The sequence below is a fragment of the Cibotium barometz genome, chromosome 25 (assembly GCF_041138505.1).
Source record: "Cibotium barometz isolate CiBa-2024 chromosome 25, ASM4113850v1, whole genome shotgun sequence".
NCBI lineage: Eukaryota > Viridiplantae > Streptophyta > Polypodiopsida > Cyatheales > Cibotiaceae > Cibotium > Cibotium barometz.
In genome coordinates this window covers 48,542,554-48,556,061 of record NC_141070.1, presented here as the reverse complement: position 1 = coordinate 48,556,061, position 13,508 = coordinate 48,542,554, and the positions used below count along the sequence as shown (strand labels likewise).

General features: G+C 45.3%; 1 protein-coding gene across 3 annotated transcripts in view; it reads left to right on the top strand.

Moving 5' to 3' along the window:
* The window catches only part of LOC147624662 (YbaK/aminoacyl-tRNA synthetase-associated domain-containing protein), a 77,250-nt gene that overhangs the window by 14,867 nt on the left and 48,875 nt on the right, over window positions 1-13,508 (top strand). For all 3 annotated transcript variants that reach the window (XM_086819683.1, XM_086819682.1, XM_086819681.1), the window contains 2 exons: window positions 4,605-4,664; window positions 4,776-4,829. In XM_086819683.1, the coding sequence (XP_086675809.1) occupies window positions 4,605-4,664; window positions 4,776-4,829 (114 nt within the window). The remainder of the gene's footprint in view (window positions 1-4,604; window positions 4,665-4,775; window positions 4,830-13,508) is intronic.

The window sequence follows — 13,508 nt, the reverse complement described above, 5'->3', positions numbered from 1 at the left end:
GTCATCAAGTTTAGCAGGAGGGCATGTCATGTGCATGACATGTACATGCTAATCTCATAGCTAATCCCTAGAGGGCAACACATGAAGATTAGATTTAGAACCAGATTCAGGAGCTACTGTAGCTAATATTGGCAGAGAAGATATTATGGTGGGACGAGGTGGTTGTTGGCCAGCAGTTAAAGGACCTATCAAGAGGCTGTCGTCAGCAAGATAATAATTCTTCCCAAGCCTTTTGAAGGGCAGCCTATGGCTAGCCAGAGTCCAGACTGTACTTCCTTTTTGTACACTATGAATATACTGAAACTGAGCTATCTCTATAACCGATAAGGGGATAAGGGGGACCTGGAACAAAAAGGAGAAACACTTCAAGTGCAAACAGAGAGAGCACAGCAGGAAGCCACAAAATATATATATCAGCACACTGAGCCGGAACGGCTGGCCCCCCGTGGGAACTTCTTTATTACATAGAAGCTTTACAAAGAATCCAAGGTGAGGGTGCAGGATGCACCAGATTTTCCACACAAATCCCGGGCAGCTTTCCACAATGCATACATGAGACTCTGACAAAGCCAGGCCAAGTCTGTGCTACGGAAGAGTCCCAAACAGTCTTCAAATCAGTCCCAAAACAGTCCCAAAACAGCCCTCTGTTCATAGCCTGTTCCACGCGAGGGAACTTAGTGGACAACTATCTACAGCCTGTGCACAGTTGGCCTGATTGCACTGGCCAGTTTCTGCCACAACAACACGGGAGAGAACTTTACAGCCTGCTGTCGGTCTATAGAAGAGAGCACAACTGCTGAACAACTAGCTCGAAGGCAGCCAGTAGAAGCAGTAACACCACCGCTGTCGGCCAATAGGGAGAAAAACTACTGCACAGCAGCTGTATGGCCAGATCAGAGGTGAAAGAAGAGAGGGAACAAGCTGGTGAAATCGGCTTGTTGCTGTATGGCCAGCACACCACTGCAACCACCAATCAAGCAAGAGAAAGAAAGAGACATAAAGCTGTCGGCCTGCTCTAAACCGGGTGAAGACGGAGTAAACAGGCCCTGTACGGCCAGCGCTGAGTAGAGTGAGAGTCCAAGAGCTACTGCCGACCTGTGTGCTTGTGCACATGCACTAAAAAGGACAGCCCCTCCTGCTGCTTTTCACGATTCAGCCTTTCCCCTTAAGATAGAGTTGGCCAGCCTAAAATATGGCTCAGGCCTCCAAAAGCAACTCGACCAGCTATATATGCATGTAGAAGTCACTTTTAGCATCCATTAACTCCCTACCCAATATTTGTATGCCAGACTTGGCCCTCAGCCTTAGGCGCCTTCTTTTGTTCAGGGATCCATGCCCAAACAACATTATGTCCAGCCGAACTTTAATGATGTTTGAACACATTGACTTATAAACCTTGTAAGTCACATAAATGATTATGCTACTCATGCTTTGTGGCTATCTTTAGGCCAATCCTTGCCAGTGAATCCTTCAGCCTAATTCCTCATGTGGAAAATCCCCATTCTCACCTTGGTTCCGTTCTGTGTGTGGGCTTGCCCCAAAACACTGATCAACGCTGGTGAAGGGACCAAATGGTGACACCAATCCTTGCCAGTGAATCCTTAACTCCTTCTGTGGAAAAACCCCGTTCTCACCTTGGTTTCGTTTTGTATGTGGGCTTGCACCAAAACACTGATCAAGGCTGGTGAAGGGACCAAATGGTGACATTCCCTCCGCCTTATATAAGCAATTGTCCACAACTGTAGAAGTCTCATACCACAAAGATACTCTTCAAGTGGTCCAAGATATAATCATGTCCTAAATAAATGGGCGAGACTAGGCGAGTCTCCGTAGATACATAATCGTGTCCACATAGAATTCCTTGATAGAATGCCTTTTTATTATAATTAGTGAAGATACTAGAATTTGTATATTCTAAGACATTGATCTCCTTTGCTCGCAATAAGCAAACACGTAACTAAGGTTTGTTGCTTATCTAGGCAGGAGGGATGTTATATAATATCCACCCTTTAGCTGAACGGGGACGCTCGGACGCTAGTGTGCCATGCTAGTGAATTAGTATCATGGATGACCCCGCATTAAATACTAAGTTTTCGTAGTATTATTGGTATAGCTTGAGACCATGCTTGACGGATGTATGTTGTTGAGGTGTAACAAGTAGTGCCATGCTTGACGACTCTGTGTGGTTGAAGTGAAACAAGTGGACTACGCTAGACAACTACACATGGTCGAAGCGTAACAAGTGGTTTATGCAAATGATGTGCCACGCTAATTGAAGTGTAACAAGTGGTAATACACGCCATGCTAGATGATGTGTAAAATGATACTATAGGAGCAATTGCTTATGATTATGTTGGTTCCTGTATAGGTAACTATGTGGAAAGATTAGACATGTGTGAACTTGATTTTCGAGTCAGTTGCTTGATGTGGCCGGACTTTCCCGAATTCATTCTCGAGAGTGGAAATGCCTTGGGTGGGAAAGTATGTTACGTACCTGAAGCTAACCACATGGTTAGTGGGGCCTAATTTTGGGTTAGGGGACCAAGCTGTGATTACTTGGGTTAAGGTTTATTAGTGTTATTCCATAAGTTATAGCTATTTATGAGTCAATGGCTATTTATAGGTTGATTGAGGCTATATAAGTGGGGTGAGTCTATTGTGTGGACTACCATATTGTTTTGTATCCTACTAGTGTGGTGGAGAATGGGAAGCCTATGCCTAGGCTTAGGATATGGTCAATAGATGCCTTACTCCAAGGGGCTTGAGGGTGGTATCTGGACGCGGACCTATGGTTGGGAGATGAGCTAGTTTGCACCCTTTCTATTTGGTGCTGCTTGTGCTTAGGGAGATCTTGGGGGTATCTTACAATGGGGCAAGCGATGTAGTGTGGGTGTGTAGGCAAAGGAGATTTGACCAGATATAGGGGAGATTCCATTGCCTTTTCCATGAGGGGTTCAGGACTTGCATTGGTGATGTAGTTTGATGATCAATCATCAGAGATGGTTGAGCATGTACTTAACTGGAGTTCAGATGTCATAGGGATGCATTATTGAGACAGCATACGGATAGGCAAACCCAACATGATACTTCCGAGAGGGACATTACAGATTTCTTCAATTGTCATGCATGCACATCAGGGTCCACCATCAATACAAGCTGTCGGGTCATAAAGGGGTCCTTAGTGATAGAGCTCGATCCATTTTGTGGGCCAAGTGTCCCGGCCCAGAGTATCACGATCACGATCCTCCACCGGACACATGCAGATCCACGAGGTTCTTTGACGCCATGACATGCTTCCATCACAGAGACCAGATATTCTCTCGGCCATTAGATCCCTATTGGCCGGGGAGGCATCATTATTAGTTGGTCACCATGAAACTCGTTTCACGTTTCAGTGTTGAAACGTTTCATGTGCACATTGAAACCATATCATTTCATGTGGGGAAAAAGGTTGTGATTTTGTGCACTTTTTAGCTTTCATAATTCTTTCTCTTTCCTTCTTTCATCCTATTTGTTCTTTTCTCTTCTCTTTTTGTATGTCTTCTTTGTTTACTGATGATAAATATGCTAATATCACCTTATAACTATTGGCCAACACCTTCACAATTTATGTATATGATCGTTTCGGTCCAGTGTTTTATTGTCCACCTACCTGGTGTTGAAACGTGTTGTTCCAAAATAAATCGTTTCAGCATCGTTTTGTTTCGATAGTGAAACGTTTCGCGGTGACCTTGGAACTTGATCATGGCTAGTTTCTTCCATACGAGGTCACATGGTGATATCACATCTGTATACACTAGTGATAGTCGTTTTTCCTTCTCTCTGGGTTACGTTTTCCATGGTTCAGTATATCCATGATATCATTGTATCGCTTATGGTCTCACAGACCCTTTGGGCCTTTTGTAGACTTTAATATTACTCTTTTGTAGACTTTAATATTACTTTCTTTCTCCTCTCTCTTACATCAAAATCATTTAAGTGTTCTATTCTGCAGTCTTCTCCTATTACTGAGGTGGTTGATGATGTGAAAAAGGATCTGGAGTTACTAGGTTGTTCACCGATGCAGAACATGTCTCATATATCTCTAGTAGAGAGATTCTCTACTTTGGAAGCATTTAGGACCTCCCTCTATGCTAGTGCAAGAGGGGGAACAGATCAAAATGATGAGCAAACAGAAGCACACTTTCCTCCTAAAGAGTCCGTATATAACTTCATTAAGAGGTCATGCATTTTAGAAAAAATGTGGTAAGTGGGACAAAGAGTAGGAAATATATGAAATTTATATTTAATTTAGCTTGTTTTCTAAAGGAGCTCTAGAAATCTCACGGTGTTCACACCATTGAAGAGGACTCCTTGGCCTACTCTTGGGATCTCTTTGATTGTTGAGAGAATGATGATTGTAACCTATGAGATACCCATTCATGTGTATCCTTCTTGATCACCTGTGGTTTAGCCACATGCTACCTCCTTATAAGATTGTTCTGTTTTATTCTAACTTTAGATCTCAAGACCTCAATATGCAGGTATCAATATTTTGAGAGTGAGGGGCAAGCCTGCACCATAAAACTGTTTTGTTGACTAAAATGTGAACTGGTTGTTTTCAGGGGCTTGGAATTACAATTCGGGCATACGAGCATCCTGTTGTAATGACAGTTGAGGAACAGGCACTGTTTTGATCTTGACCAGTTGTTTGGTCCGATAGTTTCTCTTGCGGTAGTTGCTTTTTTCATGGTACCTTTAGTTCTATCTGACAGTACTGCTCCTTTATTTCACAGGCTATACACATTGGCCATTTGGAGGCCGCCCTCAGCAAAAATTTATTTCTAAAGGTGTGTTTAAGCAAGTGTTCTCTTTTGTTTCAACTTGGTTTAAGGCATGTGCATGCATAGCGCTTGTGGGTGGCTTTGTAAATATGTCAAATGGCTCTGTAATTTTTGGGCTTTTGCTAGTATTGAATATCTGATTTAGTTATAACTATGGAAGGTCTCCGTGCATATGGTAAGCTTGAGTTAACCTCAGGAATCTCCTTTTCTATTATGCCTTGCAAGGTAGATCAGCCTTAATCTCTCTTGTGCTTAGCTTTTATCACGACTCAGCTTCTGCATGCATGTAACACGAGATTTACTACACATCGGTTGCTGGCCGCCCACTGGTGGGCTTAGGACCTTTCTCTCTTGTTCCTCTCGGATTGACTACACATCAATTGCTGGCCGCTCACTGGTGGGCTTAGGACCTTTCTCTCTTGTTCCTCTCAGGCTTTTGGCATGGGCTTTGGGAGAGCTTCCTGCATCAGAAGATTACTTTCTTCCTTTCATATCTAGCTCACAGGAGAGCCATGGGACATGTGGGTATCCAATGCAGGTCGCCCAGTTACATGCAACCGTTGTGGCGCTCTCAAGGAACCACGGTGTCATTGCCTTCGAGATTGCCCAAATATGCATGGAGGATTCTTGACTTTTCACTCCGAGCCAGGACACTTCCTGGGGATTGATTCCTTGGGCCACAACGATGGGAACGGATCTATTTTATGAGGACGATAGCACCGGCCTTGCCCTTCAGCTTATTCATTTTTTGGATTTTGGTCATCCCCGCCTCCTCGGTTGATCTCTAAAAATATCCCAACTGGTAGACATTCTGTCATAGGCACTTTGCCAACTCTTGGTATCTGCTCAATTCCAGATGTAATGACGCGAACAGAATTTCCATCGGAGTGGGGCCAAAAATAGCAACTCTCCTAAATTTTAGGAGTGTGGTCCTTTGTATTCTAGGATAATCCCCCATTCCCAAAGCTTGTACTTTCCAAATATTTAAACATCCCGGAGTCCACCAGACCTCTTTCAGACTGGGAAATGTCCAGGCTGGTGACATCCTCCCCAGCTTCTTAAAAGTTGTCCGCAACTTTAAGCTTGAAGCCATATATTCAAGATATAATCATGTCCCATTGATTGGGCGAGACGAGACAGTCTCAAAAATCCAATATAACTGAAGAATCCATGTCCCAAAGAAATGGGCGAGACTAAATAAGTCTCCATAATACCAATATCAAAATCATGTCCCAAGATAAATGGGCGAGACAAAAACAGTCCCATAAGTCCAGATATCATAATCATGTCCCAAGATAAATGGGCGAGACAAATCAGCCCCATAAGTCCAAATATCATAATCTATGTCCCAAGTAAATGGGCGAGACAAAACAGTCCCATAAGTCCAGATATCATAATCCATGTCCCAAGTAAATGGGCGAGACAAAACAGTCCCATAAGTCCAGATATCATAATCCATGTCCCAAGTAAATGGGCAAGACAAAACAGTCCCATAAGTCCAGATATCATAATCCATGTCCCAAGTAAATGGGCGAGACAAAATAAGTCTCCTGCCAACAAGACATCGATCCATATGACCGTTGGCATAGACATAAGTCCCGTCATGTCCACTTTACCACTTGCACTCCGTGTTGATACTCTGACCACACACCCTGGATGAGAGGTGGGCTCAAGTAACAAGATAAAACAATCACTCACAGGCATAGATAACGTGATGTTCCATAAGCATTTCTGCTACACATAGTTTATAGGCATTTCGGCCACCAATAGTTTGTAGGCATTTCGGCCACCAACTCACACTACCCTCTCAAGTGCCCATGTTCCCTTCCATCTGCTCTCTATTGTTCCACCCACACATGTAGAAACAATCTTCAAGAGAGCACGTAGGACAAGAGAACACTACACAGGGTATGTTGTGCTTGTCACTACCCTTTGAAGTGCCCATGTTCCCTTCCATCTGCTCTCTATTGTTCCACCCTCACATGGTAGAAACAATCTTCAAGAGAGCACGTAGGACAAGAGAACACTACACAGGGTATGTTGTGCTTGTCACTACCCTTTGAAGTGCCCATGTTCCCTTCCATCTGCTCTCTATTGTTGCACCCTCACATGGTAGAAACAATCTTCAAGAGAGCACGTAGGACAAGAGAACACTACACAGGGTATGTGAATCATGAGTTTCATAAGTCCAATGCATCCCAAATAAAGGGAGCCAAAAAGAATAATCCATCCCAGTAAAAGGGAGCCATAAACATAATCCATAAACCTGAGGATGGATCCAAATCCCTAGAGAAGAAGTCCAGGAATCCATAGACCTGTATACCATAATCCTTGTATACCATAACTCTTACCACATACTCTGTGCTAACCACACACCTTGGAGTAGAGGTGGACTTTATCCATAAAGGCATCATATCCATGAGATATCCAAAGATTTCTTCTCTATAAACTCGGACAGATTCGTCTATAGAAATTGCTTGTGAAGCCCAATATCTATATAAATCTTGTCCAAGAAAGAAATCTCCATAGATATAATCCATTCCAATAAAGGGAGCCATGAAAAGAATTCATCCCATTAAAGGGAGCCATAAACAATGTTTCCCTGAAACCATCTCAAGGCAAACAACAACACCTTTCTCCTTGCATAGCTATACAAGGGTTAGTGAACATCAAAAACACTTCATAGTAAATAGCCAAAGCACCAACTTTGCAAACTCAAAGTATACTTAGCTTTTCTTTGCCGGGTTGGTCATGAAGCCAAAATATCTCGTCACCATATCCTTGAGATATCCTGAGATATATCTCCATATAGCTTGTCTGTAAGCTTGATAATATAATCCACAATATCCATATGGAAAGAGTGCTAAACGTGTGCACATAAAGCCAACTTCACACTTCCACGATAAAATTCTGTGAATTCATAAATCCTTAGATCAACAAGCTATCTACTGCTCATGCTCTTGCTTCATAAGCTATGAAGCGGCTGGCCATGCTTAACAGCAATGATGGTAAGTGTGGTCCCCACTTGAGATCTTTTCTCTTCCTTATTGATAGAAGGAAGCCTCCGCTTCCAAGAAAGCCTATGCTCTGATACCAATGTAACTCGCGGCGGGTGGCGGGTGCCCGGGGGACTAGGGCCTTTGACACACTTGTTGATACTATCAATGCATATTAAAACATTTAAACATGGCCACAGCCTTAACACATATCCATCATCACTTTGCATAAAACATAAAGATGGACAAACATCCACAAATGCTGAAAATGGAGCTTACACGTGTGACGCCGCATAGAGGCCGGAATGGGCCGACCCCCCCCCTTGGAGTATTTATTACCCAAGGAGAATAATATCATGTACAAGCTTTGAGGGCCTTACTCTCCCCACGGGAGATGCCGGATTATCCACATACAAATGCCATAACACAGCCCAACACAAGGCTACCAAGCCGGAACATAGGTTGTAGAAATGCCGAGCCAACAATATAATCCATATACCTCCGTGTGGGTACTGATTCTTCCCCAAAAACCACGGGTCTTCATGCAATAGAGCTGGTACAGCAAGTACAACTCTCCATTCAGCCGGTACAGCAGGTACAATGGCTGGTACAGCAAGTATAGTGGCTGGTACAGTCGGTATGGTGGTTGGTACAGCAGGTACAGCAAGTACAAATGTTGGTACAGTAGGTACAATGACTAGTAGAGCAGGTACAATAGCTGGTATAGCCGGTATGATGGCTGGTACAGCAGGTACAGCAAGTACAAATGCTGGTGCAACAAGTACAATGGCTAGAAATCATAATAAATGATTAAATACCCTTGCCTTCAGTATTTCTTCGCGATGGAAGCCTCCAAAACAGTCCCCAACAGTCGGTATTCTTCATGGGCAGCCTTCAAGAGAGAGAGAAAGAGAGTAGCCATCATTAGGGCAGCCTGTAACGGTGGTAGAGGCTAGTGTGCAGCAAGAGAGCCTCTATTAATGAAGAGAGAGGGCTCCAATTTATAGATTTGGGCCTCCCATGAGCTAAAATGGCAAGAGAAGGCTACGATGACAAGTGGAGAGCCACACAATAGCTGAAGTGACAAGTGTGAGGCCACTTGTCTCACTTTGATCCATTTTCTAACAAGTGTCAAGCCACTTGTCTCACTTTGGTCCACTTTCTTGCCACATGTCCCAATCTAAGAGATGGGTCCTTCCATAAACTTCATCTCTAAAAATATCCCAACTGGTAGACATTCTGTCATAGGCACTTTGCCAACTCTTGGTATCTGCTCAATTCCAGATATAATGACGCGAACAGAATTTCCATCGGTGTCGGGCCAAAAATAGCAACTCTCCTAAATTTTAGGAGTGTGGTCCTTTGTATTCTAGGATAATCCCCCATTCCCAAAGCTTGTACTTTCCAAATATTTAAACATCCTGGAGTCCACCAGACCCCTTTCAGACTGGGAAATGTCCAGGCTGGTGACAACACCTGTCCCAGGCATGCTTTAAAGAATAACCAGCAAGAAGTAATGTACTACATGGTGGCTAGGAACACCTGTTTGGCCACTAGAGAAGGGGAGGGGAGATGGCTGAGGGTAATCTTATCTTTGCTCTGGATCCCAACAGTGAGGAGGAAGCGTCTGTGGATGGAGTCTCTTGAAGTTGACCAAGTGAAGAGGGGGGCCCCAGGCAATGGGAGAGAGCGCCCAAGGGTTGGCCACTGGGCATCCTGAAGATGGGTTTCCAAATCATGGGCTTGCGGAGTCTTTCCTCATCTGTAGTGGGGGGCAATTGGGAGAGGGTAGGCTTGAGGTGACCCCAAGCTTCGATTAAGTTGGCTGCAACGTGGTCCTTAAAGAAGGAGCTGAGACCGCGAGAATTGGCCTCGTTGAAGATCCACTGCACACTAGGGGTCCAGAGGCTACCAAGAGAGCGGGTGCAGGCCAAAATTTGTGCGATAAGAAAATCCTTCGAAGGCTCCTCACGTGGTTCAAGGCCTCGAATGAGCAACTTGCCAAACAAGGCCTTGCTCTAAATAGCTGGATCACTATGTTGAGGCTGTATAATCACTCTCCAGGCCACCTTGGCCCTCGCGGTCTGACCCTCAGTCCTTGCCGAGAGAAAGTTTCGGATCAGCCTCTGCACCTGTCCCAGGCATGCTTTAAAGAACGACCAGTAAGAAATCTACTACATGGTGGCTAGAAGCACCTGTTTGGCCACCACTACTCGGCGAGGGAGGTAAAGCTAGGCGGTGCTCCAATAGAGGAGCTTCTTCTGAATGCTTAGAAGAAGGGGGGCCAAGTGTTACTCGGGTAAAATATCTATCCCCACATGACATCCCACGTACCTGATAGGGGTGCCACCAGTAATCCACTGAAAGGACTCAAATGGTCTCACCAAGCCGGGGTGGGTGCGGATCCATCCCACATACCTGATAGGGGTGCCACCGGTAATCCACTAAAAAGACTCAAATGGTCTCACCAAGCCGGGGTGGGTGCGGATCCATGACTTGTCCTAGTTGATCTGAGCACCTGAAGCTAGGCACAAGTTCTCAATGGCGAGCACAAATCTGTGAAGATTCCCTTCCCCTGCTGAAAGGTAAGCGGCTGTATCAGCTGCAAACTCCAAGTCAAGTAGTTCCTCCTAGGATTCAATGGGGAGACAAAAACCTTGGAGGCCTGTCCCCTGCGGGACTTGATGGGGATGACAAAAACCCTAGAGGTCTGTCCCCTACGGAACAGAAAGCTGCTCATCACCTTTGTGGCAAAAAGGAAGAGGAAGGGGGCAAGGGGGCACCTTGGTCGAACTGATGTAGAAATCGGAAATCTGTCCCCTTTGGCCTCCTGGATGAAGACATGGCTGGGGGTGGCAGAATAAAGTGCTGAGACTCCTCTAATCCAGCCATCAAGAATCCCATCCAAAGCATGGTGCCCTCAAGGAAAGCCCAATCTACTCTGTCATAGGCTTTCTCGAAAGCCAAGAGCTGAACTGTCATATCCTCCTAGCGGAGGATATGAGAGTCACCTTATAGAAGGTGAAGATGTTATCTAGGATGCTCTTGTTCTGAATGAACCCAGTTTGGATCAAGTCGGGATGTACCTTGAAGACCTTAAGGGCAGCTCTTCTCCACGATGCCCACAATGCCATAGGGGCACAAACTCCACTTTGGAGAAGTTGCAAACTCATTTCTATTGGCCAAGGATGAGGCGAGATGTTCACTTATGTGCAACATTGTTTGGTTTGTCAAAAAATAAAAGTGTTGCATAGGAAGAAAGCAGGGTTGTTACAGCCCTTGCTGATTCCTCATGGACCTTTTTAGGATATGTCTATGGATTTTGTTGCAAACCTCTGCCTCCTAGCACGGGAAAGCGGAACACACAATGCGTGATGATTGTAGATCGCTATATGTAACTGTGGAGGATGTTGCTAGGTTGTTTGTTTGGCACTGGTATCCCATAGGAGGTATACCTTGTACCATTGTGTCAGATAGGGATGGTAAGTTTACAAGTCATTCTTGGCAAGTGCTATTTGACAAATTTGGTTCTAAGCTAATTTTTCTAGTATCTTTCACCCACAATAGGATGGCTAGACAGAGATTTACAATCAACTAGCGCTCGATGTGCTCAAATGTTATGTCCACGAACATCGATGTAATTGGGAGTTATTTTTGCCTTTGGTCTAAGTGGTAGACCCCTTACAAAGCGGCTTTTGGGAGACCATTCCAGTCTCTTTTGAATAGGACAGCATCTCTAGTGCCCAATACTGGACTCATACCAAGAGATATTGGAGTTAGTAAAAGATGGCTTGGCAAAAGCACATGATGGCTACACACAGTAGGCCAACAAAGACTCGAGAGACATGAAGGCGACTGGGCGTATGTGTGAATTCTGATTAGGGTGTCTCTGATTTATGGAGTAGAGTTTAAAGCATGTGGGAAAGGCTAAAGCGATGCGTAAAGCTCTCATTTAGGAGTTTCGAACCGTTCTGGATCGTCAAGAAAATCAATAGAGTCTCCATGAAACTTCGGCGTTTGTCTAGTTGGACCATGCACGACATATTCCACATCGGTTGGTTGAAACACTATGCGGGTCCATCACTGACCAACTTTCAAGATGAACTCAAGCCGGATGTAATCACGAAGATGCGAAGTCATGATATTGGAACAGATTACAGCAATGTCTCTAGCCTTAAGGATAGTCGATACCGGACTAAATTCCTAAACCAAGGGACGCACGAAGCGGTTTGGGTTGACAAGAACTATTCGGCTATATTGACGGATTACCAGGAGGCTATGCAGCTTTTGTCAAGCTAAGCAGGAGGGGATTCCACTTACATCCCATACTTGGATGACGTGGACATGATTGTATAAGAAAATTGCAAGATCGTGTGGTCGCTCACATGGCCTGTTTTGTGAGCCCTTCTTGTCACGTGCACACCTTAATCCGGTGCCACGTAGACATGATTATTCCTTACAGCCGCCTTAAGGGCAAATTTAGAGGTCGTATATGGGCAGTTGGGACCCAATAAGGTGTACAAATCTCTCTCTGTGCGAAGTACCTCAAGTCCTACGACAAGGCCACTAAGAGGGGAAAGGTGACTGAAGTAGATGGAACCACATAACAAGTATTACTCTCAAAAGATTTAATACGGGAGGCTCTCCGATTACCACCACCTCCTAAAATACGGGTTTACAAGGTGAAATGCAAGTCAGATGGTTCCATTGAGCGACATAAAGCACGATTGGTAGCTAAGGGTTATGCACAAACCCAAGGCTTGGACTATGATGAAACATTTAGTCCAGTTGCAAAGATGGGAACAGTGAGAGTAGTTGCAGCAAATGGTTGGAAAATGCATCAAATGGATGTGAAAAATGCCATTCTCACAATTACGAGAAGATGCCCCTAGACGCCATGCTGAAGAAAAGTTGTTACAACTCCAATGGGGCTGAGTATGAAAACATTAGAGATGAGGTGACAGAAAAAGCTTGCAGAGCCATGTCCCTTCCAATATCTCATAGTGCCCTTGGTAGGGTGGGCACCCATTATGGGCACCCACGTATGGGCCATGGTGGGGAGGGAACCCCTCACTTAATCATGTGTGTGGGGGTGGGTGCATGGCCACCTACCCACCCCCCCTTGGGACTTTGGAACTGGCCGCCTCCATGTGATTCAGGTGGACCGGCCAGCTGTTCGTCGTGTGGCCCTCCATGCAAATCAGGCGTGATACTCCTCTTGTATACAGGCGGCTGTGCATGACCACCTTCTGGGATTTGACGCTGGCCCACACGCGACTCTGCTTGCTCTTGCGCACAGGTCTCTCTTCATTTTGCTCTGCAGGCGGCTGCACACAGGCCACCATCCTCTTGCCTTGCAGGTGACTGTGCACAGGTTCTTCTCCCATCTCTCTCCTTGCTTTGCAAGCGGCCGCACATAGGCGACTGCGCCTAGCCATCTCTTCATCCTGCTAGAGACGACTGCGCACAGGCGGCTGCACGCAGGTGGCTGCGCAGGTCTCCTCTGTCGCTTGCCCAGAGGCGGCTGCGTGGCTGCGTACAGGTTCCCATCTCTCACCTTGCAGGCGGCTGCACACACAGGATTTCTATCTAGTTTGCGCACAGGCGACTCTAGCTCCCCGTACTGTCGGGCAGCTGTTGACAGTTCATTCCCCCACTCTCAAGCTGGCAGCAACAGCAGTAATAAAGG